This window comes from Taurulus bubalis (assembly GCF_910589615.1).
Source record: "Taurulus bubalis genome assembly, chromosome: 17".
Taxonomy (NCBI): Eukaryota; Metazoa; Chordata; class Actinopteri; order Perciformes; family Cottidae; genus Taurulus; species Taurulus bubalis.
The window spans coordinates 22563159-22578158 of record NC_136605.1 but is presented as its reverse complement, the minus strand read 5'-3'; the positions used below and the strand labels follow the sequence as shown (position 1 = coordinate 22578158).

The 15000-nt window shown below is 47.8% G+C and overlaps 1 protein-coding gene across 2 annotated transcripts in view; it reads right to left on the bottom strand.

Moving 5' to 3' along the window:
• Nucleotides 1-15000, bottom strand: part of LOC306749767 (RNA binding protein fox-1 homolog 3-like) — a gene marked incomplete at both ends in the record, with an annotated part of 92706 nt that overhangs the window by 42730 nt on the left and 34976 nt on the right. Inside the window, one exon of one of the 2 annotated variants that reach the window (XM_079233094.1) lies at nucleotides 894-1149. In XM_079233094.1, coding sequence (XP_079089220.1) covers nucleotides 894-1149 — 256 coding nt within the window. Of the gene's footprint in view, nucleotides 1-893; nucleotides 1150-15000 lie in introns of those variants that run through there. The other variant, XM_079233093.1, reaches the window with a different exon arrangement.

Below are 15000 nucleotides of genomic sequence, written 5' to 3'. Positions count from 1 at the left end.
TCAAGACCTAAGTGTAGACCTAAGTCAAGAGCCAACTCAAGTCTCAAATCAAGACCCAAAAGTAGACCCAAGTCAAGATCCAAGTCAAGTCCCAAGTCAAGTCCCAAGTCAAGAGCCAACTCAAGTCTCAAATCAAGACCCAAGAGTAGACCCAAGTCAAGTCCCAAGTCAAGACCCAAGTCAAGTCTCAAGTCAAATCCCAAGTCAAGTCTCAAGTCAAGACCCAAGTCAAGAGCCAACTCAAGTCTCAAATCAAGTCCCAAGTCAAGATCCAAGTAAAGATCCAAGTCAAGTCCCAAGTCAAGACCCAAGTCAAGAGCCAACTCAAGTCTCAAATTAAGTCCCAAGTCAAGTCCCAAGTAAAGATCCAAGTCAAGTCCCAAGTAAAGATCCAAGTCAAGACCCAAGTAAAGATCCAAGTCAACACCCAAGTCAAGAGTCAAGTTAAGTCCCAAGTCAAGACCAAGTCAAGAGTCAAGACCCAGAACCGGAGAAAGGTGTCACGTCTTCTCAAGTCAAAAGGGTCAAGACCTGTTGAAGTCATTGGCGTCAAGTCGAGTGAGAAGTCATCACATTGTGACTCGAGTCTGACTTGATTGCAAGTCATGTGACTCGAGGCCACACCTCCTGGATAGAGTTTTACTTTCATAAAGTTATTTCTGTTGAAGTTACCAACTGCAGCTTTAACGGTGAAAATGTCACGCATCACAATTCACCAATTTCTTTAAAAATTGATGTTGCGAACAAGACACACAGAAACATCTGACTATCGCTCTACGCATCATCAACATTAGGAAAGAACAAACAAAAGGAAGAAGGTAAAGTAGTGATAATAGTATATTTTACTTGCTGACAGCGTGTTGAGAACAGTGTTTGCAGATGATGAAGGACACTGACCGGTGCGGTCGTGGCGGCGGTGATGGCGGGCGTGCTGCTGTCGGTGCCGGCCGGCTCGCCGTGCGTCTGTGTGGGCGTGTACAGGGCCATGGCGTGCTCGGGCACCCGGCTCTGCCCGCTGTAGTCCGGTGTCGGGAGCGGGTGCGGCGCCGCAAACTCCGCGGGGATGCCGTTCTGTGGGGGAGGGGGGTACTGGGCCGGGGTGTAGGGCTGGGCCATCGCTTCCGGGGGGTTAGCGGCCTCTTGGTTACCCTGCAGGGGAAACATGGAGGCAGAGAGCGTGAGAACGGAGGCATCACAGTCGTTCATTTATTCTTTGCAAAGAAGGAGCAGAGCCAGAGATACAAGGTGTTACAACAGTAAGACCATCACTACGGTCGGATATATTTCACCCGATACAAAGTACCTGATAAAATATACTTCTCATCAAAATATATTAAAATACAACAATACAAGGCAAGTTGAAGTACTCTTCCTTTATTTTACATATAGAACTTCTCATGAAACGATAAACAGGTATCAAGGGGTGTCCCTGGAAAAAGACTCAAAATCGGGTGAAAAATTAGGGAATCGTCAGTAAAACATGATTAAAAATATAAATAAAGGAGCTATGAACTTGTTCTTTGGTCCACATGTTCCTGGGACATGTGAGTCTTGTACTGTGAAGGAAAAGTCTCCTTCAATGTTAAAACACATCCAAATTTTTTTTACCCACTATCACTAACATTGGGTGAAAATCACCCAAACACCTGAAGGTTGAAAAAACAAGGAGACACGCCCACCTCCCGTATGACACGCCCACATTCAATAAGACACGCCCACCTTCAATATGACACGCCCACCTTCGTCAGTTACAAGGACCCATGAAAATCACCCAACGTCAGTGTTCTAGGGTTAAAGATGTTAGTGTTCTAGGGTTAAAGACATTAGTGTTCTAGGGTTAAAGATGTTAGTGTTCTAGGGTTAAAGATGTTAGTGTTCTAGGGTTAAAGACATTAGTGTTCTAGGGTTAAAGATGTTAGTGTTCTAGGGTTAAAGAAAATAGTGTTCTAGGGTTAAAGATGTTAGTGTTCTAGGGTTAAAGACATTAGTGTTCTAGGGTTAAAGACATTAGTGTTCTAGGGTTAAAGATGTTAGTGTTCTAGGGTTAAAGACGTTAGTATTCTAGGGTTAAAGATGTTAGTGTTCTAGGGTTAAAGACATTAGTGTTCTAGGGTTAAAGATGTTAGTGTTCTAGGGTTAAAGACATTAGTGTTCTAGGGTTAAAGATGTTAGTGTTCTAGGGTTAAAGACATTAGTGTTCTAGGGTTAAAGACATTAGTGTTCTAGGGTTAAAGACGTTAGTGTTCTAGGGTTAAATATGTTAGTGTTCTAGGGTTAAATATGTTAGTGTTCTAGGGTTAAAGATGTTAATGTTCTAGGGTTAAAGATGTTAGTGTTCTAGGGTTAAAGACGTTAATGTTCTAGAGTTAAAGATGTTAGTGTTCTAGGGTTAAAGATGTTAGTGTTCTAGGGTTAAAGATGTTAGTGTTCTAGGGTTAAAGATGTTAGTGTTCTAGGGTTCTAGGTTAGTATTCTAGGGTTAAAGATGTTAATGTTCTCGGGTTCTAGGTTAGTGTTCTAGGGTTCTAGTGTTCTAGGGAAAATAACACAATCACAGAGGCTCTCGTGACGTCTCGCCCCCATCGTGAACCTTCCTCCCGTCATCCCATAGATATGTTCTCAGCCCTCAGAACAACAGCGATGTGTTGTGTCTTCAGTCACACGGACACAGCAGATCACTCGACTCCCAACCGGAACGCCGCGTAAGGGAAAGTTCACCCCGGAGTCACAGCCCACGAAACATCTTATATTTAGAGGAAATACGTTTTTCCCCAACAAAAGTCCACGTGCATTGTTTGAAGTCGTCCTGAAAACCGACCACGTCGGGATCGGGCGGGAAAACAGCCGTCACATCGCATCTGGGCTCACATCCCGGCGTTCCTTGATCAGCGCTAATGAACACAGCTTATGTTGTAGAGCGCGGCTCGCTGGCGGCGAGGGCAAGCGGCAGACGGGGAATCTCAATTGCACTCGTGGCAAAGCGTAAGAGGAAAGATCAATTAATTGATAAAATTTTGATTAGGGCCTTTGATTCCGATGACAGGTCTGTTAAAAGCAGCAGCTGCTCCCTCGCCGAGACCTTAAACATTAACCTGTGTCTCACTTTGAGCTCGCGGTGCTGCGTGGAATTGTTCTTAACGGGCGCCAGAACGAGGATGCTTGTCTGATGTGCTTTTTTTTGGCAGCTCTTTGAAATCTCAAATGCACCTCAGGTTTTAATAGTAAGTACAAGAAGCCTTGGCAACGTTAAATGTCTGAAACGAGCAGAACGGTTTCCCCGTAATGGAACACAAGAAACAGGAACGCAGAGAACGAGAAGGACGCGACCGAGAATGATGGAGGATTAAATGTCAAGTGCAAAAAAACTCTCATTGGAGGCTGGTTGGTGTCTTAAGGCGACGTTTAGCCCGTTGAAGGGATGCTTCTCTGGTCTGGACCCAAAACAACCGTCTCCAGCACTGGTAAACAACATGGAGACCTGAGTGGGGAAAGGACTGATTTGGACTTCTGCAGAAGTCGAAAGAGGGAAAGGGGATGACGCTTATCAAGTAATTTGAGAGGAACTGAAGGAGATTCAGGAGATGGAGTCGAAGTGGAAAAAATTACTTTGACAGCCGATTGCCTGCGTAGAAATAGCAGCTCTCGAAACGAAAAAAACATTTGCCCATTTCTACACGAACGCTCAGCACAACACAGCATATCTTGTTTTGCTCTGCCAGACGAAGCTCAGGGTTCAGACCGGCCCAACGAGCCTGGAACCAAAGCCCTCGTCTTCTGCGTACGACTCCCACAAGTCCACGCGCTGCCGTTGCTGCAGCTTGTTCCTTAGGCTCTGACTTTTAAGTGATAGATGGTCCTTTCAGCACCAAAGCCGCTCCACGGACCCTTTGTCTCGTGCGGATGCTCGAGATGATGAGCCGCAGAAATAATGGACTTTTCTGGCGGGTGCACGTTGTTAAACTGGGTAATAGCCGGACTACAGAAGTGCGTGTCTTATTGTTGAGAAAGCACTACTGGCGCCCGGCGAATCCAGACTAATGAGCAGAGCGGCGAGATCAGAGCTGCCGGAGCGGGTATCCATCCCAACATTAAAAACACAGAGGGGAAAAAGGTGAGACAATAACACCGGAATCCAATAACACCCCCTGCAAATTCCCTCAATCAAATTTAAAGATACAGATCATGCGAGCTCAATGCATAACTCTTTCGATAACGGAGAGGGAGGAGAAGGCGCCCGGTTGCAGCCAGAAGTGAGGGGTTTATGATTGGAGAAAAACAATAACAGTAAACAGATAGAGAAGTTTCTGTCTCTTCCTTTACACGCTGGCTGGGGGATGGCGAGATAGGAGATAAATGTGTTATATTCTCCGTTTTTCTCTTCCTCGTTCCTCGCTGCCGTGGCGTTTGGCCTCTTTTCTGCAGACTTCCTCAGAGCGCTCTATCTGGGAAGGAGGAGGCTGCGGGTTTTAATGAGAGCAACGAGGCTGTAAATGTAGAGGAAATAATTCTACTCTGACGTGTTGGCAAACAAACCTCGGCCTAAACTCTGCCAATTAGGAAAATGTTCCATTATCTAGATGAGAAAAGAACAGGAAGAGGCGAGGGGGCCTCAAGGCTGGACCCTGATCCTGGACCCTGATCCTGCCTGATCTAATCCTCCTTCTCTTTTTCATTATACTGTATTCCACCCCCCTCAACCCCCCCTCCCTTTTCCCTTTCATGCCCTCCCCCACCAGCCCCTTCTCTTTTTATGCAGAAACTTATTTTTTTTAATCTCTACCCCTGTGCTCTACTTTCCCTTTCCCTCCAGTCATGGCGTTATATAACGCTGCTCTCGCATTGCAGGGCTTCCTAATTCAAGGAAGCTCTCTCCGCGTTCGGCAATCTTCAACTTCTAAGCGCCCCCATTTTGAAGAAAAAAAAAGGAGAATATAAAAAGACGCGCACCTCCTGCTACGACGGCTGAAAAGCACCACCGCTTCCCGCGTCCGTCTTTTCAGACCCGGAGCTCAGCGGTCCGGCGGAGACGGGAAAGATCAGCGGGCGGGAAGCTCCACATCAAAGGCTGGCCGTGTCATTAAGGTGCATCAAAGCTCCGCTTATGTCTTTTAGTCTTCTAGCTCGTCCAGTGTGAGACCCCTCCCACTAGTCCTGATGTGTGTTTATGAAAAGGGGAAAACATCATGTAGGCATCGACAGACCTGCTTTCAGAGAGATCTCATTACGCTAGCTGGGTTATTCTGATCTGATCCGGGGTCCCGTGGCCCCTGAGGCCTCCTCATTAGGAGGAAAGGTCTCCGGGGTCTGCAGAGGCCTCGGGCAACTCGACGCGGGGTCGTCCTGCAGCGCTTCGGCTTCCAATCGAATGCGTCCGCTCACTTAGATCTGTGAGACCGAAGCTCACATGAAGTGGAGCGCCGCATCGATCCGAGTGTAAAGATGTAGACGAGCATCCGGCATTAGCGCCAATGAAACACATGCAAGCACACATTGCTGGGGGGAACAAACAAAAGGGATCGTCACAGTGGATTGCAAAAGCCTCTTACATAATATTATCTTATAAACAGCTGTGCAGCATCTTGCCTTCAGATAAGCCTTCATGCTCTGAGACGTATCAATCAAACTGAACTAAGTCGCGGTACCTGCAGCAGCACGTCCCCACCAGCAGGGGGCTACTTACAGGATGCAATGCTAGTCGATCAATACATCTGCATCTGTCGATCTCTGATGCTTGAATGGAGGCGAACATGATGAATATATGTGTTGCCCTCCTCACTCCATCACTTGTCGCTAAACCAAGAAAAATAACGCCCCGTAATTCGTAGATATCCCACAACAAGTTGGGTATCATGAGACTCCTCCCCTTCCTCCCGTTATCTTTCTTTTGCCGTCGTCAGTGAGTTCCCCCCCGATAGCAGAACGATCGTCTGTGGAGTCGTTCTCTTTTTATTCACTGGATGCGAGACCAGCAGGGTCCAGTGAGCCCGCAGAGACCGCAAGGAAAGGGACACGCGCACTGATGCAAACAGTGAAACATAACGGTGGACTCATTTATGCACAGCGCTGCAGAACCGGGTTCTTTTGTTCCACGCTGGTGTCATGGCCCAGATACACTCAATGCTCCAGTGTGCATGAACACAACGCCGACTCGGACCGCGGCCTTGATCAGCTGAGCTGCTTTTCTGTGGACCAGTCATGGATCTAAACGCGCTTTATTCTGTCTGATATATTTTTGATGAGCAAGTTGTCAGAGAGCTTCTGCTTTCGGCTCCTTGTTTTGCTCGATATCAGCTATTTATTTGACCGTTCCCTGGTTCAGGGAGGGGTCTGTGATGTGGTTGTCTTTCCTCCTCGCCGGACTCCTCACGCCGCCGCTCTGCACTCGCGGTGCGTTCGAGTGAACTTGTTAAATCGTCATCTGCCTCCGAGTGTTCCCTCTCGCTCGGGCCACGGTATCTGTGTCAGAGAGCGAGAGGACCGAGACGAAGCCGAGTGACACACAAACAGGATGAAAGCCCGGAGCTCAGAGTCGGAGGGGAAAGAAAACTACTCCATCGCTGCTGCTGGTTCACAAGGCAGCGAGGAGGCGGGGAGCAGAGGCCTCATTAGTGAAACACAAAGTAACGCTGCTCTCGTGTGATCTTCCTCTCCTCTGATGTCGGTGACAAACGGGTTATTCCACTGGATGTGAACTGAGAGAGGAGGAGGAAGAAGAAAACAGTGCAATGCAAGAGTTGTGTTCGTCCCAGAGCGACCACGCGCCCTTTGCTTCTTCTTCCTTTTTTACGCCGGAGCCGACAAGATAATCTACGGCAAACCGGTCCGGGTTCGCTGTTGTTGTTTTCTCTACCTGCAGCCGGTTGCTGGTGATCCTGTTGGTGATCCGGTTGGTGAGCCTGTTGGTGATCCGGTTGGTGAGCCTGTTGGTGATCCGGTCGGTGAGCCTGTTGGTGATCCGGTTGGTAAACCGGTTGGTGATCCGGTTGGTGAGCCTGTTGGTGATCCGGTCGGTGAGCCTGTTGGTGATCCGGTTGGTGAGCCTGTTGGTGATCCGGTTGGTGAGCCTGTCGGCGAGCCGGTCCCTTGGCGCCGCTTCAATGGCGCCTAAAGCTCGTCTCTACGGAGACGGCGACGGAGAGTAAAGGCAAACCAGAGAGAGAGCAGCTCTTTATCGATCTCCCTTCCTCTCCTTCTCTCCTTCTCTCCATCCCTCTTTCTACTCCTATTACTGAAGAGCACAATAAAAAAATAAAATAAAAAAAAACACTATCTCTAATCTTAAGCACTCTCCTGGTGCAAAATTGGATTGGACACCCTTTACTTAAGGAGATCACTTTTGGAGTCCTTTTTTTTGTTTTTTTGTTTTTCCAGTCAGCATCAGGAGCCAACGGGGTCGGGGAGGTGGCGATGCCCACTGAGAGAAACTCCCAGCATGCATTGCTCCCAGAGAGACTGACTGATCCACTCGGTCGAGGCGATACTCCGCCTCAGCAAGTACGTCTTGGCCGCTCGCCAGCCGCCCGTGATCCTCTTTAGCGGCGCCCGGGCGGGGCGGCGTGCAGAACGGCGAGCCGTTAGCAGGAACTCATATCGGCAGAGTGCTGCGCTGACTTAGAGGGTCAGGGAGCAGCGCGCAGGCGAAATACAGCGGAGCGACTAATTGCGTTGCATTGAATCCGGAGGGAAATCACTCAAATGGGAGCGCGGCTGATCAATCTCGGGCGCTCGCCGCCGTGATGTTATGGGGCAGCTTTATGGCCGCGGCTCATTTTATTCCCCTCTTCCTGCTTTGCATCGGTCGCTACCGACGGTCTCCCCGCCTGGTTCTATACGCCGAGCCGTTCGAGCAGATTTACGTCTTCGCATAATTCCAAACGGCTCGAACCGTCCAATGTTGACTTTGCAGAAAGGCCGGCGTCTCAAAATGGACACGAGCCTCCTCGCTTTGTCAGATTACAGACGCCGCTCCTCTGAGTGAATCCTAAGCTGCGCGGCCCTCTCCAGAACAACGTCGCGTCGGCTTTTTAATGACCCTCGACAGCGGCGGCGACGATGGATCCCCCGCCGGGATGTCACAGCGAGAGCCGGGGCGCCGCTTCACGGGGAGGAGGAGACGGTTGATGCAACGCCAACGAAACACTGGAGTGGAGGTTTTTTGGGGGCGTTTTTTTTTTTTTTGCAGCCAGCTGCATGAAAGCCGAGTTAATTATGCCGCTGCAAGCAGACGGGCGGGCGAGAGAGAGAGAGAGAGAGAGACAGAGATGATTTCCGCGGGCAACCGGCGTTCATTTTGTTTTCGAAGGCGCGTAAATAAAGGCCGTCTGGTTGGCCCGTTCTAATTAGGGCGTGATTCTGCTCGCCGTCTCTCCCCGTGAACGCTCACCAGCGGCGGCCGGCGTGCGTTAATTACAACCGCACGCCACACAGCGAACCCCAGGTGAGAGGGAACGAGGTAAACAACAACAACACAACGACGAAGACGACTAAACACCTTCAGCCGAGCTCCTCGTGATGAGGCAACACACCCCACCAACCAATTACAGCACCGGGTCTGGAGAGAGAGGTGGAGATGAGGAGGAGAAGCCCAATTTGATGCAGACCCCCACCCTCACACCTCCTCCCTCCACCACCGTCGGTTTATGATTTCATATAGGGGAGCAGGTTATTGTTCTCATATTTCCTCCCCCTCGAAAAAAACAACAACCTTCTCCCCATTTTTCCACCTCATTTGTGTGAGAGAAAAAATCAATTCGTGGAAAGAAACACTCGGGTGTCTTCGCCTCCACGTCCGACTCAATTTAGGTTTGGAGCATGTTTTCCCTTCTTCTTCTTCTTCTTCTTCTTCTTCTTCTTCTTCTTCTTCTTCTTCTTCTTCTTCTTCTTCTTCTTCTTCCTCCCCTGAGGCGTAATCGCTTTCACATATGTTCCATCCCCTCTTAACGTGATTTTTCCTCGTTATTGGGAGCACTTATTTGCTCGGCGGCCTCGGACGAAGGTATTAGAAAAGAGAGTTCATTTTCCCGGCTCCCTTGCTGATTTCTTCATTACGTTTGCGGCGGCGGCGCTCGCTTGCACGCACGTACGCGTGCACGTGCACGTGCAGGCGGCTGCGAGTGTTACTATACCTCCGAGACGCCGGAGCGCCACTTAATAAACGGAGCAGACGGAGGATCGCTCTGAACTCCGGTGACGTGTAATGAACCCGTCGGTCTCGGCCGCTCCGGCCGGGCTCGGGTCGCGTGGTGCGAGAATAAAAATAAATAAAAGAAAACACGCAGATAAATAAATAAATGAAGGAATACAGACGCAACAACACATCCAAATAAGCCTGGAGGCCCCGAGAAAAAGCCATCAGTTACACATGGTTAGACTCGGAGCATTTTGCCAACGCCATAAGAGGAGATAATTGTCTGTTTCAGTGCTGTTGCCTCTTTTGTTGCATAACAGATATTTACATCTGGGACTAATTACTCCAGACTGGGTGTCAGAATCCGGATTTACTAGCGGGACGCATCCAGTTTGGTGTTTACACTCATTCATTAGAGAACAGACGGCGTGCTGCTTTGACCCCGTCAGAACTTTCTCATCTCCCTCCTCCCTTGTTCTTCCAAAGTTGTCCCAACAAAGTGATATTGACACATATTCTATAAAGAAGAAACTCCCAAAGTGAGCGTCTTGCTGTGAGATTGCTATTGATCACTCAGATGAAGACCCGGGATGCGGTGAGGCCTGCTAACCGCGCCGCGCGGCGTTCGTATATAAATCCCTAAATCAATTCGGCGGCGGCGTCCACGCTGCTCTCCTGACTGCATGATGAGCGTGAGGAAACTCTGCAGGGGCCGTGGAGAGAAATGTGCAAAAACATTTGTTTTAGAACCAGCTGATTGTCATGTTAATATAGTCCTTTTGTTGCAGCGCGCCGGGGTTATGATACGGGTTCCTCGTGGGGACAGAACGCCATTACTTAAGCATGCAGGGAGCTCGGCGTGACATTCCTTGACCGCTGTGACAACGGCAAACATATGCAAATGAAAGAGAGTGCCACTCTCATTATGACCCTGTCACGGAGACGCTGACGCCTCCCACCGGACCGCGGGCATGTCGGGGATGAGGGGAACCGAGAGGAGAGATAAACGGCGGGAAGAGGAGGAGGAGGAGGAGGAGGAGGAGATAAGGCGACAGCCACCAAACCCAGAGAGAACAGGTGTAACGCTGTTGTTGATGTCACCGCTGCCTCTCTGCTGACCTCCTGAGTTACTCCAGTGTTTCCCTCCTCTGCAGAGGAAGGAGCGGCTCCAGGTTTACATGCTCGGGATTCTTTGAAGTGAAAAATGCCGACTACCCCCCGCTGGAGCCAGAGCTCATCTAATCAGGGGGCTAATTCCAGTTATTAAGATTTGAGAGATAACTTTGATTCATCACAGTCCATCTAGCCCTATCGGTTAATCACTGTCGCGCTAAGCTCTTTTTCAGTCATCCTTTTGTTTCCACTCCCTCTGGCACGCAGAGAGAGAGAGGGAGAAGAGAAGGAGAGGGAGAAGATATTAACAATATTAATGACCCGTGATTCTCGTCTCCTTAATGAGAAGGGTTATTAACTGTGATTATCCGTGATGAAATGGCGGTAATTCTTGAGAGCTTGAGAAAACTTGTACGATCGCTTGTCTGCTGATTTGTTCCTGTGATGTTTGAGAGGAGAGAGAAGAGAAGAAGAAGAAGAAGAAGAAGAAGAAGAAGAAGAAGAAGAAGAAGAAGAAGAAGAAGAAGAAGAAGGTGAGGATGAAGAGGATGAAGAGGCAGGGGGGCGACCTGGGGGGAAACAGAGATGGAAGCTGGGAGCGATTTTATTCTGTTTTATTTATATATATATATATATATATATATATACTTTAACTGTCTCCAGTCCTCTCGCTGCTGCGTTGCAGGCGGTTTAAAATCTTTAAAATCTGTCTTCTTCCTCCCGGAGATGAAGAAGACTCTGAAGCTCTCCTCCCGGTGGCTAACGAGTGGGTCGCCCGTCTGCCGGTTGACACCGCTGAATGGCTGTTTGAACACCTATGCTGCTCTCCCAGATCCCTGACACAGCACCCAACACACACACACACACACACACACACACACACACACACACACAGCACCCAACACACACACACACACACACACACACACACGCTTTTGTTTTTTTCACTCACTCCAATTATAGGAAGTTGCATGCTCGTGGAGTCCCTGTCGGCTCCATATGATTCCCTCAACGGAGAGGGGGGGGGTCTGTCTGGTGAATCATTGATGTGCAGTCTGACTGTGTGTGTGTGTGTGTGTGTGTGTGTGTGAGGGGGGGGGGGAGGTTAGCAGCAGACGGATAACAATCCTGAATTATGCATGTCTGTCCCTCGCGAGGAGTGTGTTGGGGGGGGATTGGTGACGAGGAAGAGCCAAACTCTTCTCATCCCGTGGGGATACATTTTGGAGAGGAGAGAGCGAGGTGTGGAGAAGCCGGGACCACCGGGACCACCGGGACCACCGGGACGGGACCACCGGGACCACCGGGACCACCGGGACTGGGAAGTCAGTTCAGGAAAACTTGTAGACCTGTTTAGGGGTTGAGAACCACGACGACGTGTGAAAGTGTCGCTAACTGCTTGACTTCAGGGTTTAAATGTCGCTAACTGCTTGACTTCAGGGTTTAAATGTCGCTAACTGCTTGACTTCAGGGTTTAAATGTCGCTAACTGACTTAAGGGTTTAAATGTCGCTAACTGTTTGACTTCAGGGTTTAAATGTCGCTAACTGCTTGACTTCAGGGTTTAAATGTCGCTAACTGACTTCAGGGTTTAAATGTCGCTAACTGCTTGACTTGAGGGTTTAAATGTCGCTAACTGCTTGACTTCAGGGTTTAAATGTCGCTAACTGACTTAAGGGTTTAAATGTCGCTAACTGTTTGACTTCAGGGTTTAAATGTCGCTAACTGACTTCAGGGTTTAAATGTCGCTAACTGCTTGACTTTAGGGTTTAAATGTCGCTAACTGACTTAAGGGTTTAAATGTCGCTAACTGACTTCAGGGTTTAAATGTCGCTAACTGTTTGACTTCAGGGTTTAAATGTTGCTAACTGTTTGACTTCAGGGTTTAAATGTCGCTAACTGTTTGACTTCAGGGTTTAAATGTTGCTAACTGTTTGACTTCAGGGTTTAAATGTCGCTAACTGTTTGACTTCAGGGTTTAAATGTCGCTAACTGCTTGACTTCAGGGTTTAAATGTTGCTAACTGACTTCAGGGTTTAAATGTTGCTAACTGTTTGACTTCAAGGTTTAAATGTCGCTAACAGACTTCAGGGTTTAAATGTTGCTAACTGTTTGACTTCAGGGTTTAAATGTCGCTAACAGACTTCAGGGTTTAAATGTCGCTAACAGACTTCAGGGTTTAAATGTCGCTAACTGTTTGACTTCAGGGTTTAAATGTCGCTAACTGTTTGACTTCAGGGTTTAAATGTCGCTAACTGACTTCAGGGTTTAAATGTCGCTAACTGCTTGACTTTAGGGTTTAAATGTCGCTAACTGACTTAAGGGTTTAAATGTCGCTAACAGACTTCAGGGTTTAAATGTCGCTAACTGACTTCAGGGTTTAAATGTCGCTAACTGCTTGACTTTAGGGTTTAAATGTCGCTAACTGACTTAAGGGTTTAAATGTCGCTAACTGATTTCAGGGTTTAAATGTCGCTAACTGTTTGACTTCAGGGTTTAAATGTTGCTAACTGTTTGACTTCAGGGTTTAAATGTCGCTAACTGCTTGACTTCAGGGTTTAAATGTTGCTAACTGACTTCAGGGTTTAAATGTTGCTAACTGTTTGACTTGAAGGTTTAAATGTCGCTAACAGACTTCAGGGTTTAAATGTTGCTAACTGTTTGACTTCAGGGTTTAAATGTCGCTAACAGACTTCAGGGTTTAAATGTCGCTAACAGACTTCAGGGTTTAAATGTCGCTAACTGTTTGACTTCAGGGTTTAAATGTCGCTAACTGTTTGACTTCAGGGTTTAAATGTCGCTAACTGCTTGACTTCAGGGTTTAAATGTCGCTAACAGACTTCAGGGTTTAAATGTTGCTAACTGTTTGACTTCAGGGTTTAAATGTCGCTAACAGACTTCAGGGTTTAAATGTCGCTAACAGACTTCAGGGTTTAAATGTCGCTAACTGTTTGACTTCAGGGTTTAAATGTCGCTAACAGACTTCAGGGTTTAAATGTCGCTAACTGACTTCAGGGTTTAAATGTCGCTAACTGACTTCAGGGTTTAAATGTCGCTAACTGTTTGACTTCAGGGTTTAAATGTCGCTAACAGACTTCAGGGTTTAAATGTCGCTAACAGACTTCAGGGTTTAAATGTCGCTAACTGTTTGACTTCAGGGTTTAAATGTCGCTAACAGACTTCAGGGTTTAAATGTCGCTAACTGACTTCAGGGTTTAAATGTCGCTAACTGACTTCAGGGTTTAAATGTCGCTAACAGACTTCAGGGTTTAAATGTCGCTAACTGACTTCAGGGTTTAAATGTCGCTAACTGTTTGCCCTCTCCTCCTTCCCAACATGCGTCAGCGTTTCTTCTCTTTCTTTTATGGCGTCGGCCGTAAAAAGGCCCGTTTGTCAGATGTTGCTGTTAAAAGCATCTCTGGGAATTTAAAGGCTGCGCCGGGCGAAAACACAATCCTAAAATTACACCGTGTCATGGAAACACCTGCCGGGCCCCATTTGAGATAATAATCCCATTTCTACATGCCAGCGTGCAGCTCTCAGACGGGAGGAATTGGATTGTTTGCATTACTGACCTGTGGAGCAAGGCAGGCTGGGAAAAAAGCAACAGCCTTGAGGCGTTATTAGATCCAATCGTTCTTTCATAAACAAAACCTTACTTTTCAAAAAGGTGGTGGGGGGGTTTCTACTAAATGTAGGTAGGCCAGCACTTTGTGGACACACTCCATTTATTTTCTCCAATTAAATCTCTTTAATTGGATTGAGGGCTGGCACCTGGTTTACACTCTGTCAACCCCGCAATCCACAATAATTGATGCCAGCGCCGCGTGTGTGTGTGTGTGTGTGTGTGTGTGTGTGTGTGTGTGTGTGTGTGTGTGTGTGTGTGTGTGTGTGTGTGTGTGTGTGTGTGTGTGTGTGTGTGTGTGTGTGTGTGTGTGTGTAGTGATGGGGGAGGGATTTAGAGCATGTCTCACTACTCCACAATTTCACTTTGATCAATTTATCAATGGCCCGCCTCGCTGTCCACCAGCATCCACACACACACACACACACACACACACACACACACACACACACACACACACACACACACACGCACAGATAGGTATTACCAGTTAATAACAAAGCCTGATGATACGTTCGTGACATCAGTGTTTACTGTAAATGTCTCGTGAGAGGTTATTATTCCTGTTTTTATGTATTTGAATGAATCCAACGACGTCCTGTTAAACGTAGCGACACAATGGAGGCTCGTAAACTGAGAGATAAAGGACTTGTTTTCCTCGTCTGCGCACTAGAAGTGTTCACTCCTCGTGTTCTTTACTCTCACAGCTGTGAGTCAAGGGGAACACATAAAAGTTCATTACAAATATAGTTGGAGATACTTCTCCTCGGTACGTTGAACTCCCCGCGTAGCAGTAAACATAAATTAATACATTATAAATACATTATTTGTGAGATCAATGCAACATTTACAACATAATTCACAAGTATAAAGTTGCATAACACTGAAGAACCAAAGTCCAGCTCTTGTGTAAATGTACTATACACAAAACAAATGGTGTGCGGCCGCACGTGGAACCACGCGGCGCTGCAGATCCCAGAGATGCATCACGGCGCTGACAGCGAAAGACACTTTGAAGAAACGTCCGGCGCCGCCAACACACACCAACACACACCAACACACACCAACACACACCAACACACACCAACACACACCGGAGCGCCGCCAACGCCGCCAACACCGCCAACACCGCCAAC